Below are 19,267 nucleotides of genomic sequence, written 5' to 3' on the forward strand. Positions count from 1 at the left end.
TACAAGGACTGTGTTTATCCAAAGTATAAAAATGTATAGAATTATTTGCCATAATTTGAATTAGCTCTGCACTGCTCCCTCCCCATGCCCTAGTTTCAGCCCAGATAGTGCCAATCACACACCAATGTTCAGCTGTTGCTGAGAGATGGATGTGTGCCAAGGGCTGGGCCAGCCTTTTCAATAGCCATTCTCCATGATAGCACGGGACAGGGAATGGCCAAAGGATGGTCTGGGCCGGGCTGCATGAGCAGCCTGGGTCACAGGGAAAAGATGCCTTAAAGCAATTCAGATCCTGCTGTCATAGCTTACTTTCCCCCTCCTTCCTATGACTTGAATAATATGTCTTGATTTTTCTTGTCCTTAAGTAGTCCTGTGGTGGTGCTAGATGAGATTTCCTTTGGGGTCAGGTGGATAATATGCCTATGCTTTTTAGTCCTAACCTTCACTTCATTTTGTCTAAGCCAGAACCAAATATCTGGTTTAGTGTTTGTGTATGCATCAGATACAGATGTGTTTTATTACACCTGCAAATATTTATGCTTACAAGTCTTTTGAACCTTTTGAATATTCTTTTTTAATTATTTTTCTTATTTTTTTTTTACTCCACACTAGTGTAATAACATCACTTCCTAAATCCTGTCCTTTCCCTAGATAATGACCACATTGTCTCCGGATGCTATTCCACTAATAAAACAAATAAAGACACATGGATTATGGGATTCTTTATAGACCTGTATGGAACTCATCTGGCTCAGGTGGCAGGGGTCATGTAAACCTTCTCCATCCGTTACAGTTTGTGTGGTTTCACACTCAACAAATGTCAAATCAGAACTCAGCTGCAACTGCCAAGTTTTGTCTGTGTTTGGGTTAAGCCATAAAAGAATCCACCAAATTCCACATCAGTCATTTCAGAGCTGCAAGAAACCACCCAAGTTCGGTGAAGAGGTCAAGAATCTGGTGAACATTTTGGCAAAATGACCTGAACAGGTCTCAAGAAAACCCTGTTTTTTCAAACTTTGTGTGGTTGAACATCCTGATAGCTAGTCCATCTTGAAAACACAAGGACAGTTTGTTGTCCACTTTAGGTATTTCACTGTGCTCACTTGTATAGTTTTTCTCAGTGATGGAAATTATTAGTTATGAATACAAGGAGGGAGCTGGTGAGATGTCATGAGATACTCAGTTTGAAGAGGAGAGCAGAAGTTGTGAAAACCTTTTTAGCTGAAAATTTAATGACAGACTCTGGTACAACACTCCAGTGTGTCTCTTTCCAAAAACATAAATGACCTTACAGACATTAAGAGGACTTTTCTTCCTGCAGAATTTTGCAGATCAGGACAAATGAACATAAGTATGTTCAGTAGTATGCATGGCATCTATATATTTTCTAGCAACAACATCATTTTGGACATCAACTTATAACAACTAAACATAAGACCAATTAAGGAAGACCAGACCTATGTTTCTGGTAGTCAGTACAAGTGACTAGATGCTGTTCTGATATATTTAAAATTGAATGAAGTTGGTTCTTATACACTGTACCTTGAGGATGTTTAATGTCTTCCACTTATAGTCTTCTTAAGAAAATAAAGTTAATCAAGGTGTATTTTCTATATGGAGTTAGAAATCTTTTAGGACAAATCTGGGAAGAGTCACTGAAAAGCAAATTTCTCACCAAACTGGACCAAATGCTTCTTTGAAGTTCAAAAAATTTAGACTTTTCTTACGCCATTAATTTGGCTTACTGTTTTCATGGTTTTTCGTCATTTATTTTAGCTCTCTTCCACTTCTATGATTCAGTGTGGAGTAAAGATCATAGAATATGATGATTCTCTGCTGATGTAAGTCAGTTCCCATTATGTCAATGTTCTATTTAATTTCAAATCTGTATAACTCTGCTGCCATGCCCTTCAAAATCCATATACTTGCATTCTCTTTGAAAAAAAATATCAGTTTTATAATTGACTTAAGTCTATCTCAGCTTTTGGCATTTATTTCATAGGCATGCTAAGGAAAAAAAACAGAGCTGTGATCTATGCTAACAACCAGAGGACCATGTGAGTTCTTTCCTCCTTGCACAGATGAGATGAAATGTTATGCCATTTTTTCATGGAGTTTTAAAGAGATCTTGCATCTAATTACGTTCATGTTACAGATTCACCTGAACTATTGAATTTAAGAAAAAAGTGTCATCCAGAGAAGAATGTGACACAACAATAATGTGATACAGTCCCAAAGGGAAGCTGGATGCTTTCACTCTGAGCACCCTCATGAGAGCCACACACACCGGAAAATGTTATCCCAACACTTAGCACCATCAGCGTGGTAAGAGGGCAGCCCTTGGGGGAAGGAAGTAAGAACAGGAAGAGGGTTAATAGAATGAGATGGATGATGAGGAAAACAATGATCTCAGTGGTGGGAAAAAAATATATGCATATTCCTCCCTATGAAATAATGTCAGACATAGGGTAAACGGAAAGTGATCATTTAGCTTCTGCCAGATAGTGGTTTGTCAGTCCAAGATCCTATATTATTTTCTTTGAATAGGTTTCCTGCCTCAAATCATTTGCAGTATTTTCTTTAAAATATGATAGCAACTCTAAAATGGGTATGTATCATTGCTTTATGTTGGAAGGCCTGTGTTATATGAGCTACACTTCCATGAGTTAACTGGGACTTTCCTGCTACTTAATCTGTGAGGAGGTGTTATATGCAGCTCATTTTAGTTCCCTTTTGATTAGCTATATCATACACTGCAGTTATCATGGCAACCTCTAACAGGACAAAAATTGGAAATAATTTTTTCACAGGGTGTGATGACTATGTCCTTGGATGTCTGAGCAGGGATCTGGCTATTGCTGGGTATGAAGTTGCACAGATGTGAATGACTTCATCTAGAATCCATTAGAGATTTTTTTTGCCTCTTGCAAATTACTGTTCAATCAGTGAAAAAATACAGACAACTGTTGTTCTGGGACCTTCACTGCTCCATTCCAGCAGGCAAATACAAGAGGGGGATAAGCAGGACCACAGTGAGAAAGAGAAAAATAGCCCCAGTACACCCCTTTAGCACTGTATTAGAGACTCCCTTACCTACTCGAAGCTCTTGTCCAAAAACTGTTTTCTCTCCCAGCGCAGAGCAGTTCCACCTCCCATACCGAAACTGGTACTGGCACTCATTGATTCCCATTTGTGCCCCTTCTCCGATCACAATGATGGCATCAGGGCGGCTCTGGCAGATTGCTCGCTGCCGAGGGGCCAAGCCTGGGATTTTGTTGCAGATGATATTAGCTCCTAAAGCCACCACAGATGACAAAGCTCTGAAGAAAAGCAGAAAGACACATTAGAATCAGATAGAGGCCATTAGTTGCTTTTGCTGAATGCTGCAATGTGGCAGGCAAGGCGCTAAGTAAATGAGGAAAGGTTGGAGGTTGTGTTCCTATAATTACACAGACTTATCCCAACCTCTCTGGTCTGGCACATAGATTTGGAAATATTGCAGTAATTCCTAATCTCATTTGTGCCAGAAGCACCACACAAGTGGAATTTTGGCACTTTTCATTTCAGTCCTGTGCAGTGCCACCAGCTGCTGCTAAGTGGAAACTAAGTCATACTGAAAAGCAGAAAATAGTGCTAATTGATTGTCTGTGAATCTTTGAAGCTCATGTCTGCTTTGAATGGCCTACACAGATTCAGTCTCTGCACTTTAATTGCTACAGCCAGTTCAAGCATTCCTCATGTGAAACTATTGAACAGAATTAAAAGGATGAATTGACACAGTCAGCCCTTCTGCTCATTATTACACTCAAGTTCCTGATTGATTAATGAAAGTTCACTAGCATAACTGAACTTTTAGACCTGGCAAATATCATGGAGCGCATACAAGTGATCCTTAGTATGTGCCATCCAGACCAGAAACATTTGCAGTTCCCATTCTTCAAGTATATTTTCAGAATTTGTTATAAAGTGTGCATATAACTTGCACCTACCATATGTTTTCACTTTAGTACATTTATTTTTCATTTTTCAGCTTATTTTTCAGCATCTTTCCAGGCTCATTTCTCAACATCTTCACAGGCTGCATTTTAAGCAGTAATATTTTGGAAAAATGAGACAACATGAGTACATATTCAGGGATGCCTCAGGACACATCTATCGTGAGTATTACCTATGCTCATGTGGCACTGGACAAGCCAGCAGAATAGTTCTGTTAGCAAAACAGTCCTTTTTTCAACACATTGTACTGGACCACATGACCATTACACAGTCTAGAAGGCTTCAGTCCATTTTCAGAAAATGCTCTTCAACGTCCAAGCCAATGAAGCACTTTTGAAAATGCCTTCTAAGTAATGCACACCACCAAAAGGGAAGACCTTGAGGCATCCTGTCCCAAAAATGATGCCTGTAGGCATTGTTTCTGATCCCCATCCTTGGTCAGTTATATAGACCTCACAGAGCCTAAAACAGGCTGGTGCACAAACCAACTGGCTGTCCTGCATCACAGAGAGCACTCTGTTTCTTGGTAACTCCAGAGAAGTAGCTCAGCGAACCCTCTCCTCTCTTTAGGTTGTCCCAGCCTAGAACTGGACCATACAGATAGTTTCATTTTCCCATCCTGTTAGTAATAGGATACAGAGTAATTTCCCCATTCCTTTCCTCTCCATCTTGAACAATCACTTACACCTCTCTTCTCAGTGTTAAAAAATTTCCCACTGGATATGCTCTTTTTGAAAAATGCTGACTAAACAAAAGTAAAGCATTTTGTAGGAATTTATACACTTCATCTCAAAGGTAACCAAAAAATTACATAAATGTTGCATTTAAACAAAATCAGAGTGTTTCATTTTGCTATTTCAATAAACTACAGTAAAGCCAGAGCAAAAAGGATGGAGAACTCTTCCCTAGTCAAAATGAAATACCAATTTTACTGTGAGATGGAAATTCTATGATGATTCATTCTGCTTTTAATAGGTATTGGTGCATCTCTTCTGAAGTTAAAAATCTCTAAGAAGCTTGCCAGTTGTATATTTTTATTTATGGCCTGGGACTTTATAGATATGGAGACAAGGTATTGCTAACATAGAGCATGCATGCCATGTGGTACTATCTATTAAAAAAAAATAAGAACAAAATGTAGTTGCAGATCTGACAACTCACAGTCTCTGGGACATGAACACTCAGACCTGTAGCTTTCATTCATGGTCCTTTGAGTATTGAGCAACAAAGCATCAGCTGGAATCAGTGACTTCCCAGGATTCATGCAGATTTAGAGCTGAGATTTTGTTTCTCACTCACCTCTACTGAACAACTGAATAAAATAAAATGATGATGCCTTTAAATCAAGACTATCCAAGAGAAATAAAAATGTACAAAAAACATTATGAGCTTCATGTAGTAACATTTTCTGACCTCTGCAATACCACTTTAGATGGTGATATAAGAAGATACTGAAAACCACAAGGGAAAGTATCATTCTGATCACTTATCATAGAATCATAGAATCACCAAGGTTGGAAAAGACCTCCAAGGTCTTCTAGTCCAACCATCCACCTAACATCAACATTTCCCCACTAAATCATATCCTTTAATACAACATCTAAACATTTCTTGAACACCTCCAGGGATGGAAACTCATCCACATCTCTGGGCAGCCCATTCCAGCACCTGACCACTCTAATTTTTCCTAATGTCCAATTTGAATCTTCTCTGGTGCAACTTGAGGTTACCCCTGTAGTCCTATCACTCCTGATGAGGGAGAAGAGGCTAATTCCCACCTTGTCACAACCTCCCTTCAGGAAGTTGTAGAGAGCAATAATGTCAATAACGTCTCTTCTGAGACTCTGCCAATAAACAATCCATTTCCTTCAGCCACTCCTCGTAAGACTTGTGCTCCAGACACCTCACCAGCTTCGCTGTCCTTCTCTGACATACTCCAGAGTTTTGGAGTACTCTTGTACAGAAAGGCCCAAAACTGAACGCAGTGCTCAAGATGCAGCCACAAAAAAGAATGATTTATTTTACTACCTGCACTGCAAATTCATCCCTGGGCTATGATATCAAACTGTGTTTTTGAAAAGTGCTGAACCCCCGCAGCTTCCACCAACAGCTACCTCAAGTTGAGCAGCAATAATTTATTACTTCAAAACAAAAGAAAGCAAAAAAGATTTGTCTACACTATCTACCTCATGTATAATTTAGATTTTATTTTCTTCCTCCATTCACCCCACTGCTGTCTCATAATTAGGTTTATTCTTTAGTGTATTCTTTGGTCTCTCAATGGTTTTGGAGCAGGCTTTGATCAAAGTGGGACACCTTATTCATCCATAAAATAAGCATGATCATATCTGCCACAGAAGGTATTGTGAAGATATCAATAATTACTGCATGCTTGTAGAAAGCTTTAAGACAATCCTGATTAAAGAGATCGAGCTGCAATTACTGGGGAACAGAGAGTGGTCAGAGGGGGAGGGCAAAAAGTTCTCGTTTTTTATTACTTCCAGGGACTTCCCTCTTTTGGGCCTGAACTTGCCAGCACATTCCCTCAAACTTCTTTAGCCTAGTTTTAAATTGCTACTATAATTTCAGTGCCAAAAGAAATGCTGAATCATGAATCTGAGGTTTTGGAAAACTTTATTTTTATTAAAGAAATGCACCCAGCAGCATTTCAAGCTTCCTCTTTGCTATTTCTTGTGGCATCCCTCAGTCTGTGCATCTGTCACACATTTGGGAGAATTGTGCCATGCTCCTGCCTCTTGGCAGGTTGAAGACTGCATTTGTTTCGCTCGATGGAGAATGTTTTGCTTTATAACTGTCAAAAGACAGATCCACACGCCACATTTTGGCAGCTTTTCCCATCTAATATTTCTCTGTAGTGCAAACTCCCTTGATTCTTATCACAAGGAAATCCTGAATGCAACGTTTTGTGAAGATTTCTGGTGCAACTGTAACCATACCACACTGAGGTAGCCCATGCATGCTTCAGAGTTTGCTGTTGCACCATATACATAGGTTATCCAATTGAACAATACTAGCAGAATAATATTGCACATCTGAGCAGTTACTGGTAGCAGTTGGCATATGAAGAGCCTTCATTGTTCTTCATTATTGGTCATCAATGCAAGGGAAACATCAGCACAGAAATAGAGGTATAGAGTCACATCCAAATTAAACATCCCTGCTCTTAACCTAGGCTTGGATAGGACATTGCTGTTCAAAGCTAGCAACAAACTGAACCTGAGAAGTGGGATCTTAGAAACTTGCTTTTTGCATGACAGTCTTGAAATAACATATTTGTCATCATAGAATTATAGAATCATGGAATGGCCTGGCTTGGAGGGGACCTCAAAGATCATCCAGTTCAAACCCCCCTGCCACAGGCAGGGCCATCAAATTCTTGGAAATAAGTCCACAGCAGCTCTTATAATCTGGATATAAGCAAAAATTCATGACAGCAGGAGGAAATTTTCAATGTACTTGCTGAAGTAACGCTTCTTTAATTGTACAAAGACAGATGACAATAAATATTGTCCCTCAAAATCTGTTCCTTGTTATGATTGTATTTTCTCTCAGGGACATATACAACTACAGCCTTTCTTTTCACAGCATTAGAAGGGAAAAAGAAAATATCAATACCATAAAAACTACCATGGTAGTAGGGAGAGGGAGGTGATTGTCCCTCTCTACTTGGCTCTTGTGAGTACTGTGTCCTGGCCTGGGGACCCCGGTATAGGAAGGACATGGAACTCTTGGAGAGGGTCCAGAGGAGGGCCAGTAAGACGATCAGAGGGCTGGAGCACCTCTCCAATGAGGAAAGGTTTAGGGAACTGGGCTTGTTTAGCTTGGAGAAGAGAAAGCTCCGAGGAGCCTTCATTGTGGCCTTCCAATATTTGAAGGGAGTGTATAAACAGGAGGGGGTACATCTGTTTATGAGGGTAGATAGTGATAGAACAAGGGGGAATGGTTTTAAACTGAGACAGAGGAGGCTTAGGTTAGATATTAGGTGGAAGTTTTTCCACACAGTGGGTGTGAAGCATTGGAACAGGTTGCCCAAGGAGGTTGTGGATGCCCCATCCTTGGAAGCATTCAAGGCCAAGCTGGATGTGGCTCTGGGCAGCCTGGTCTGGTGGTTGGCAACCCTGCATGTAGCAGGGGGGTTGAAACTAGATGATCATTGTTGTCCTTTTCAACCCAGGCCGTTCTATGATTCTATGATATGATTCTATTACGCATTCCAAGTAATTCCTTAAAGATCCTTGAAAATACTTCAGAAATTCAGTAATAAGGCCTAAAATCACATGAGTAATAAAAACATGTAAATTAATGTAATCTTTCTTGTCAGAATAGAAATGTACTTCTCATTTATATTTCTTCTTTAGGATCTATTTTATATTTAGAAATGCAGGCATTCATTTAATTTCAGCATATTTGTCAAATATATAAATATGAAATAAGTTCTGATAATGGGCAATCGTACATCTATATGAGGAAAATTCTAATTTTTACTGATGTTAGAAGAATTCTACTAAGTTCTACAAAGGGATGAAGAAGAGCTAGCTGCTTATAGATAACTAATCAAACTAATCACCAAGGTCAAAGTCCAGTACACGCAAAAATGTGCACCAAAATTTCTCCAAAGACCTTGCAATTTGGTTCCAACAAATACATAATAAAAGACAACATAGGAAAGAAATATTAAACTACCAACATGTTTCATATAGACAAAACACTTAACCAAGTTGATTTTAATTTTTGAATTTAAAAAAAAAAAAAAGCTACACTAAGATTTTTCTCTCTTAATCCTTGCTCTCTGTGCAAATTACGAATTACTTTACTTCAGGCCCTGGCTGACTTCAAGAGCCATACCTTCCCCTCTGATATTCCTACTTGCTTGTATTCCTGACCACACAGTGGAGCAGCGTACACTTGCCCACAAGCCCCATGACAGCCCTGCTGCATGTTTAGGATTACCCTGATGTCAGCCCTGGCCACGCTACCTGATATTCACCTTAGCTTGCAGGCATGCAGGAGCTCTTTTTCAGTGAGGAATGCAAGGATTTATCCACACAAATCCCATTAACATGAGAGGAGCTGCATGGCTTAGACCTAGGTGCACTGTACTGAAAACTTACCCCACCAAGTCTGATAACAAGTTCTATAATGGGATCTTTGTTAGAGGAGGAACCACTGGCATATTTTGCGGCGACACTGTGACATATCTGAAACAGTACACCACTACTGAATGGTTTACTTAATTAAGAATTCCTAAGTAAATATTTTGAGCATGCATAAGTTGTAAGAATTGGCAGAAGCGTTCCAGGCTCTGAATTCCATCTGCATATGTTTATGCTTTCAATTTTGTTTTCCACAGCAGGCCTTAGGAAATCATTATTCAGTGCCTTTTATTGAAATGGAAATCAAACAGGCCTACTTGGTACTGTCTCATGGTGCACCCATTCCCATTGGATCTCCAAGCCTTTGGACATGTGGGATGCTTACAGCAACGAGATCATTCAAATTAAATGAAAAGTGGTGATTTCTCTGAGGTCGTCACCCAGAAAATAGACTCCCAGATCACTTAGTGTGGTTGCTGACGTGCTCCAGAATGAAAGTGGTAGGATAGGCAAGACTGAGGAACAGCTAGCACAAAGGCAGGATGCACCTCAGGATGAACATTTGCTTTAGTGAACAGTGGGAACAAGGATCCGCATTATATCCTCATACATAACAGCAAGATAACTGAAGCTCAAACTGAAGGCTCAGGATCTACTTCTCATCTAAGTAGTAGTACACCAGGATGGGAGGGCTGGGAGTGGCTAGAGACGTCATCAGATTTTGGTTAATTATTTCTGGTCAAGCCAGAGCAAGAAAAAGCACGAGCATCTATGACTGACAAGTATATCAGGAGTGTTATCTCCTGATAATTATATCTGTGATGACATCCTGATTTGATAGTTTATTTGGCACATGAATTGTTCATTGTAATAATCTTTTACTCAGCAGTCAGTGAAGCAACTCTTGATATACAATAAGATACCTTAAAGATTTGTTACACTTCTAGTTTGCTTGCATTTGATTTCTTTAAGACCATTATTTCCATTATATATGATGCCAACATTTTCAGAGTGCATTAGCCACAAATTTAATTTTGAAGAGCAAGCAGGCCTTATATATAAGTGCAAATATCTTCTCTGAAAGAACTTAAAATTCTTAAAAATAAAAAGTGATGAGTTTATTTCTCATTTTTTTTAGTTATGTTTGAAACAGAGCAACAATATTTGGAATATTTGATCCAAAGTAGGGCTTTCTGATAGGAAGTCCTGGTGATCTCTAGGATGTTGTACTCTTCAGTTGCCACGTATTAATCTAGGAGCCATTCCTCCCCATGGATCTCTATGAAAGAATGTTTACACCAAGATAAATCACCTAGCAGATAAATCACATTGACAAACGGGACATCTGCACAATCTTACAGTATTTGCATGGTGAATTACTACATAACAGACATTCTTTTTTTGTTCTACATTTTCTTTATTGTAGGGCATGTCATTAGATGGAGGAAAACATTCACATCTTGCATGTATAAAAATCAATATTAAAATAGAATGTGAAAGTATCTGAAATACAGGAAACATTGATTCCAAACCAATTTGGGTTTGGAAAAGTACTTGATTTGCTATGCCAAAGTAAGCTGATAGGCCTGAGCAAGATGCAGGAAGGCAGCAGCACTCCTGGCACATGTGGATCCATTCGAGAGATATGGGATATCCCTACTTTGGTCCTCTCAGTGGTGAAGATGGTGACGCATGTGGTGTAACTGAACTTATCTGAGTAAGTTTAATGAAAAAATGGTGTTGAAATAAAGTGATTTGACTTCTTTTGAAAATCCAGGATCTTGTCAGATGTAAAAATCACACTGAAACACTTCTGGTTTCATCTTTTGGCTGCAAAGCATGCATTTAACAGGTCCTACTCTTTCATTATCAGCATCCACACACACATTATGCCCAGCAAAGTACCAAGCAACTTCTCCCATTAGTAACAAAAATGTCCATTCCTGAATGCCAGGCTGCCTGCTGAGCACTTGCTGTTGGTACGGATGTCAAGTGCTATTATTTGCCTTCCACCCCATTTCTGTTTTCCTTTAGAACTGGAAAGAATCGTGCAAAGTTACAGAGTTGTTTGCTGAATAGTGATTCACCACAGAGGAAAAAATTACCTTGCAGTATAACTGTGGTGGGATATTGCAGTTCCACTGTGGGGGAATACAACTTTGAAATACCAAAACGGCTGGAAGAGATAAGCCACACATTTCGTGTGTCTACAGAAAAATGATTCAGTGTAACAGAGAAATAAAAAAACACATTTCAAGATGTAAAATTCCATGCTTTTGTTGTATTCTTTGTATAGCAAATAAGAACAAATAAATTGTCACGTGACATATGCAGAGATATGGACATTTGCCAAACTTTGTCAACTCCAAGCCCAAATTAAGTCCAACTGAGTGCATATTTTGGCTTGGTCCAAAGTTCAGCAGACTGTTCTTTCCTATGTATCAGTTATAAGGGCAAGAGAAAGATGAAGTCATTCAGGCAAAGTCCAAGACTTGGAAAGACAGTACCCTACTTAATATGTGAGATCTGATGGATGTATGTCAGACATGGTGTGGCTCTGAAACCCTTATAGAATATTTCCAGTGCACATATATTCCACCTGGCTAGTTCACCCTAAATTGTCATTTATTTAATAGAGATATACATATGTGGTTTTAAATATCAAAGATGGAGCATCAGTGGAATCTTTTAAAAACTGGGTTTTGTTATATTTTCCATTTAAAATTTAAGCATATGATATATCTTATTTTTTGTGTCTTCATACGCACAGGGCTTTCATGGATGTGACAGACAAATTGAAAGAGGAAAGCATGTAATAGTGGATCCACAGGAAAGGAAGATATCTGCTTCCCAGAAGGATATAATCTGGCTTTAATTCTGACAGTGCAAGTGGGAATTCATTTCTGCTAGCCAAGATATGAGCAGTCAAGGAGAATAAATTCTGAAGATTTACTAATGAGTAATTCCATCAGAAAATTAAGTCTTCTATGTTAATTTTAAGACAATGTCTGTTAAACATATAGATGAAAGCATGCATGTGTCTTTAGACTGCAGCCAAAAAGCCATGATAAGTAGACTCAGAGGTCTTTTCAAGTGAGGAAAGTGAAGAAGTCATATTGACCCCATGCATAATGTGTAATTTGGACTAAGTGACCACTGGAGGTTGCTATTTCTGCACTGACAAATCAAGCAGTCTGTTTGATCTTGAATTAGCAGCAGAAGAGAAAAATATTACATTAACTTTGTCAATGAGATTACATTGGTACATAAATACACCAAATAATTTAAGTCGTTATTCATCTGTTCTTTTCCTTTCCTCAGCACCATTTTCATGGTGGTGCCTATTTGCTAGAGCTATGAGATAGTGGAATATCAAATTAAGCAACATTTGCAGACAAAATTAAATCCAAAACCTCAAATGCTTGGTGCTGTTTGGTTTACCTACTGGCATGTTTCCATGGCTGCAGTGAGTGCATTGTTCACAACAATGGCAGCTTCTGCTGCCTTTATGTCGCTTGAATTCAGAGAACTACTACTTAAAGCAAAGTCTACTAATACAGAGATGAAGAGCATGAGGTCTTTTTTCAGTGTTTCTGTTAGATCAATTAATCTTTGAGATGACATCATGGTCAGGAAAAAGCAGCCTCTTCTGCATAGGTGTGCAGGATATAGGAAGCAGGTGAGAGGACTGGGCCCTTTGACATGAGCTCAAATGTACCAGGAAGATCACTGGCCCCTTGACACATTCCCAATCTGGTCGCAAAGCTTTCATCCCTAGACTTTTTCTTCGTCATTTGTCCATTTTCACCACTTCCCTCAAATTACACTAGTTGGTGTACTCTCACTTATAATAAACACACTTGTGTAGTTTCCAGGATGTAGAAAAAAACTGGGAAAGAATTATGACATCCCAGAATCAGAAATCATCTTCTCACCAAGTCTGGCATGAAGGCAGACTTTTTCTCTGACTTTGCCTTTTTTCAGAGCAACAAACTACATCAGTTCATCCCTAGCACTCCACTTTTGGAATCAAGATATTTTGTTGCCTTCTGGTATTTTTCTATTGGTTTAGAGACCCCCATGCACATTCTGGTTGGTACTGTCATGGTGCTACCAGCAATCAAAATACCACATCATGTTACTCAGTTGGCACATCCCGAAAAGAGAGCCCACAAAATATTACAAAGGCACAAACTAATGGAAAGAGTAGAGTGGCATCTGTTCTGTTACACATGAAATTTGTTATAGGGATGCAGGGTTACACGGTTAACCCTCCTCTCAGACCAGGCTACATCTGCACCATCACCAGGCTCACGCAGACATATTCAGACAGCATTAGATGACCCAACAACAAAAGTTGCAACATAACCACAATGCTGCAGAGATAGGCATGAGCTGATTGCCCAGGTGTGCTTGTCCTTCTCCCTGAACAGGTTTGGCAACCAACGTGTTTTGCTGTAGCCATACAGGTGGCTTTAAATCACCTTGCTAGACTGCCTGCAATGTAAGCACACTCTTGAAACAGAGGTGTTATGGAAGTCCCTTTCAGCTTGCACAGCTCAGACAGGATCTTGAAGGGCTTTGACTTAAAGAGGGAGGATCTGTTAGGAACAGTCTATTAAATACACTTTTCAATATTTGTCACCCTTCACGCTTTCCTTGTCATTTCATCACATAATTGGAAATTTATTTCTAAACTGCAAGTCAGGTGAAGTAAATACATCAGTATATGTCTATGAATAAACACTTGAGTGAACATTAAATTTTCCAAAATGAATCTAAGCAGCAGAAGCTTTGTATTAAGAAATGCAGGATGCAGAAACACTGTGTTAGGTAGGTTTTCAATAAATATTTGTCTTTAAAAAGAGAGAAAGAGAAAGATTACAACATATTTGCAAGCAAATATCAAACAGAAAAAAAAATTAATAGCCCATTACTATATTAATCCTGCTTATTCACTTGCAAGTCTACTTATTAGCCTTTATTTCCCAGTGACAGTTATTTGCAGCCTTCTTCACCATTACAATTGTAAGCAAAGGCATTTTTATGAAGCAAGTCTGCATTCTCTGCATCTCGTGCCCTCCAATGATGATGGAAAGAGAAATTCTGATCCATCAGATAGATACTTATGCTTCACGTCCTGGCATGAAGTGGTGAGGGAGTTTGTGGATTTGAGTTTGCTAATACCTGTTAGAGAAGTAAGCAGGGCTGAGGTGCTAGCAAACTGTGATGTTCATCAGACTATCAGATCTGCTCCCAGAAATTGTCCATCACTATGAAATGGACACAAAGTGAGAAAGTGATGGTAAAAAGCTGGGGCAACCCCCTCAGAAACTGTAGAATATGGAATTTAGAGAGAAAATGCTCAAAATGTTATTGTATTCAGCATGTGGGCTGTGACTAGAAATGCTGTGCTTTAAAATCTGAACTGTCAAGTCTGGTACAAAGCAATATAACACCCAGCTGGCTGCCCAAGGGTTGCCAAGGCTCCTTTCAGCTGCTTTCATCAAAACTTTCTTTTAAACTGATGTAGGAGCCATGGGAAACCACACAGTATCTTTTCTAGTTCCCCAAGTTGTTACACTTTTTCCAGGTGTTCAATAGGATTAACAAAATCTTTTTCCAGGAGGAATTTCTGATTTTTATAGGCAGTTGTAAAAATTGAGCATTTGTGTTATTATCCTAGGGGCCCATGGTCAGTGTGTCCCTGGAGACCAAGCTCTTACAAATCATGATAAGTTTGTGAAAGTAGATGAAATACTTCTATGATCTTCTCTCAAAAGATCACGCATATACCAGCACTCACAGCTGAATGCTTGTTGCTGCATGTTCTGACTCTGGTTCAGCATCTTCATGCCTTCAAACTGAAGATGATTTTTGAATCTGCCCCTTTCTTCTGTAATTTGCATGCTTTTTTCCTCCAGCTCTCTTCTAAATCTAATGATTTGAAATAGTTCTTTTACGACCATGAATTACTGAGTTAACCTATTTAAGCAGATAAATGAAAATAAAATTGTTTGGGATTCACAGCTGAGCCAGAAGAGGCTGTACTACAAAAGCTACACAAAAATACAGCATGTGCAATCTACAGGACATTTGGGCAGACAGCTTAACATATGCAGTCAGTCAGTCAGCACTCAAGGCAGGGTGAGCAATGCCAAAAACTCCCAGTGAGGCCCCAGCATGGTGTAAGAGCTACCTCTGCATTGCACCCTGGTCTTCAACTTCAGCCAGCCTTGCACTCCTGGAAAAGCCTTCCCTGCTAAAAAATATTTACTCTGTTTTTTTTTCCCAGTGTTGCCATTCTTTTGCCATTGTTGTTTTTTAACTTTTTTTTTTTTTTTACCCTTGAATTGTAGTAGAAATTGATGGAGAAATCTAACTTTTCTATCTATATTACATTTAACTATTCTAGAGCAGAAAAATTTCAACTGGTAATAACAACATACAATATATTAAACTCTGTGAAACTGTTACATTTTCCTAAAGTCGCAGAAGTAAAATATCATTAAGACCCATGGATTTAACCATTGCACAAAGGTGAAGGTTAGTTAAAAATATTTATGATTATAGCCAAGGAAAGTCATGGGCATGCTTTAAGATGTGAAATCTACAACCCGCATGCAGTTTCTCTCAGTGGGCATTCAGATTATGTGACATGCCTTTGCCTGAGGCATTAGGCCAGTTCTTGCCAAAGAAGCAAGAACTTGTATTTGAATGTATCAGAAGAACCCATGCATCAAAAGATCTCTAAATACATATGCCAGAACACTCCATTGGACTTGGATGCTTTTGCACAGCAGCATGCAAAGCTGCCCACTGTAAGTATACACTGAAAGGTTCCCATGATGTTTCAAGACCACAAATGCTGGAGATTGAATGATTTGCACACCCCAAAGAGAGTTTTGTATGAAAGCCATGTAGTATTTACTTCTATCTGAATGGTGATGGGACTGCACAGTACTATGAACAGATACAAGTAAACAGGAGAGAAACTGACCTAGAGGAAACAGCACTCCATCCACCTTCCCTGAGACAGGGTCTTTCACACTCCTGTTTGCATAGATTTTTTATTTATTTATTTATTTATTTTGTAAGGAAGGGTAAGCATTGGAGAAAGAAGAAAAAACGTCTTTCAATTTCAGGTTGAAAAGTAGTCTGTTTTTAGGCCAGCCTGTCTGCTCTAGGGCCCCTACCAGTAAAGAGTCCAAATAATTAGATGCTTCTAGATGCTATAATTTATGGAATTTTATATGATATGGGATAAAACTTTCTATCCAATACCACATTAAGTATACAGCTCTAGATTTAAACTGGTGTTTACATTTTTTAATTCATCTTCTGGGCATTTCATTCCTAGTAAATTTCCAACTGCCTGATTTTACTGAATTACTATTACGTTATTCCATCAAAGTGAATCCTTAAACACCAGTTCATCTGGCTCACTCACAAAAGAATTGTACCATATGCTCAAAATTTCCAAGATTAGCCTCTTGGATCCAGGATGAAAATTTACTGTCATGGCAAAACAAGCACGTAGCACAGGGAATATATCAGTGAAATACAGAATTACATGAAAGATGATAGCCAAAATTTTGAGAGCTGGTTTTGGTTACTTTGGATTTTTAATTCCCAGAATGGCTCAGGTTTTTTTTTGTCCAAATTATTCACCCAGGTCTAATGACCATTGAACAGTCTAGCAGGCACTACATATAAGATCGGATTAGGAGGTCATGGGTTCAGTCTGTAAGTAGGACCACTCACCCCTGTCACAAATCTACTCAGTTGACAGACAATTCTTTCTGATGAGTTGGCCACCCATTTGGAGGGTCAACAGAAATCTCACTTATTTTGAAAATTTGACCATGAGACACAAACTGCCCTTCTGTGTGGGGAAGCCCACCTCACAGACACCCAGAAAAAAATTAGTTCTTGCTATTCAAAAGCCTCCCAAGGCTCTTCCTGGGGGTGGTTAGTGTTTTCCAGGTTCCTTGCTTTTGTTCTGGCCTTTGGTGTGTTCTAAAAAATACAGAACGTTGTATTAATTTTCATTTTAGAAGAAAAACTAGTTGCAGTGTGTGAATGTCATTCATGTTTGTTCAGCAAGTAACTTTAAAAAACAAAAGAGAAGGCTGTGAATGCTTTCACAAAAAAGGTATTATAAAATAATACCTTAACGCCATGTCTGAAAGCATACTTCAGACTTCCCTTGCTTGTTATGCTTCAAAACTTCCTGTCAACCAAGAAGAAAAAAGAAAAATTCACAGCATTCTTTCTGCCTTACATAACCACAAGAGTAAGAAAATCATCCCCTTTTTTTGTTGTTGTTTTGATGTTTTGTTTAGTGTTGGGAAAACTATAGCTTCATGAAGGATCTGATAACAAACCCATATGGAGAATTCTCTGATAACACAATCCAAACATCACAAACCAACTCCCAAAAGCTAACAAAAATCAACATCTTTGTTGTAGAACAAAACAATGCAATCTCATGTAAACCCAAAATCCAGTTTCTCTGGAGATACCAAATGTCTCATTCACAGTGGAAATAGATGGTGATAGACAATGACGCATGTACTACATTTTGATGTTTCCTCCCGGAGATGAAACAGAGGGCTTGATCTCTTGTGGTGTTAAAAACTCTCTGGTGTTTTTTGGAATCAGACAACTGACGAAAAATCACATAATTGTATTTGTCTGCATAAAATTCCTGCAAGTATTAGCTACATATTGCAAACTTTTTCTACCAGAACAGCTTTTCAGTTTTTGGTTTACACAAGAACCAAAGTACTTTTTCATTTCAGCAAAATTCAATGCAAGAAACTTGTTGAGAACTTGAGTAAATGAGATACAGCTTACTGCTAAGTAGATATTCTCTACTTAAGAATTGAATAATTCTACGTAGGATTTTAGACATCATTTGGTATTTAACTCCAGGACAGGCCTGTGAATGCGACATTGAGCACATGTCAAAGGCCTGCAGCTGTTCTGGGTCTCTCTCAAGATGGGCAGAAATATATATTCATGACTTCCTTATATACAACATATACACTGTTTTGATGGATAGACTTCTAACTCAGAGAGAAAAGGTATATCATTTTGTGTATTTCTTTGGATGGCTTCTAACTGGAGAAGCGAAGTGATGCTGGGATGGATTTTGTCCATAACTGCTCACCACAGGCAACAAAACAGCTGGGTTACAGTATGGCCATACTTGTGAAATAGGCTTATTGCTTTTGCATGCAAATTGAGTGCTTTGAGGATCTCAGAGTTTTCTATAAATAGTAATGAATAAATCCATACTGCATGGAAGCAGACTATAACTCTTCTTGAAATGCTAATAGAACAAAAAAATATTTGATTCACAGTGCTGGAGAATTCAAGAGGGAAGATTGATATTATAATTCATTTTACACCGTAGAACTTTTCTGTATCATTAATATCACAATTATTCCTCTAGTCAATTTGGATATTTAGTGCAAAACCACGTTTGTCATACTTCAGTGAAATACATAAGTACTGACAGTGAATGTCCTGGTAAAGGGAATTCTGCCCTATGTTGGACAGCATATACACCATCTACAGTATTATTGCATAAAACTAATGCAGAGAAAAGCTCACCGAGAATGTGAAATTTTTCCATGACACAGAAAACCAGTCATTCTTAAGCCAAAAGAGGAATAAGATCTGTGGGATCTGTGGGATAAGTCTGTGATGTGAGATCTTTCAATAGTTTCACAGAATCACAGAATCACAGAATGGCCCGAGTTGGAAGGGACCTCAAGGATCATGAACCTCCAGCACCCCTGCCATGCAGGGTCACCAACCTCCCCATTTAATACTAGATCAGACTGCCCAGGGCCCCATCCAATCTGGCCTTGAACACCTCCAGGGATGGGGCATCTACAAACTCTCTGGGCAGCCTGTTCCAGCACCTCACCACTCTCTCTGTAAAGAACTTCCCCCTGACATCCAACCTAAATCTTCCCTCCCTCAACTTAAAATCATTTCCCCTTGTCCTGCTGTTATCTATCCTTTCAAAAGCCAAAAGTTGACTCCCCTCCTGTTTGTAGGCTCCCTTTAGGTACTGAAAGGCTGCAATGAGGTCACCCCGCAGCCTTCTTTTCTCCAGGCTGAACAAGCCCAGCTCCCTCAGC

At 39.0% G+C, this 19,267-nt stretch overlaps 1 protein-coding gene across 1 annotated transcript in view; it reads right to left on the reverse strand.

The window, feature by feature from the left end:
• WNT7B (Wnt family member 7B) overlaps positions 1-19,267 on the reverse strand; it is a 94,283-nt gene that overhangs the window by 39,608 nt on the left and 35,408 nt on the right. Inside the window, exon 2 of the mRNA XM_003202528.3 lies at positions 3,094-3,320. Within this exon, the coding sequence (XP_003202576.1) occupies positions 3,094-3,320 (227 nt within the window). The remainder of the gene's footprint in view (positions 1-3,093; positions 3,321-19,267) is intronic.

The sequence above is a fragment of the Meleagris gallopavo genome, chromosome 1 (assembly GCF_000146605.3).
Source record: "Meleagris gallopavo isolate NT-WF06-2002-E0010 breed Aviagen turkey brand Nicholas breeding stock chromosome 1, Turkey_5.1, whole genome shotgun sequence".
Classification (NCBI taxonomy): Eukaryota; Metazoa; Chordata; class Aves; order Galliformes; family Phasianidae; genus Meleagris; species Meleagris gallopavo.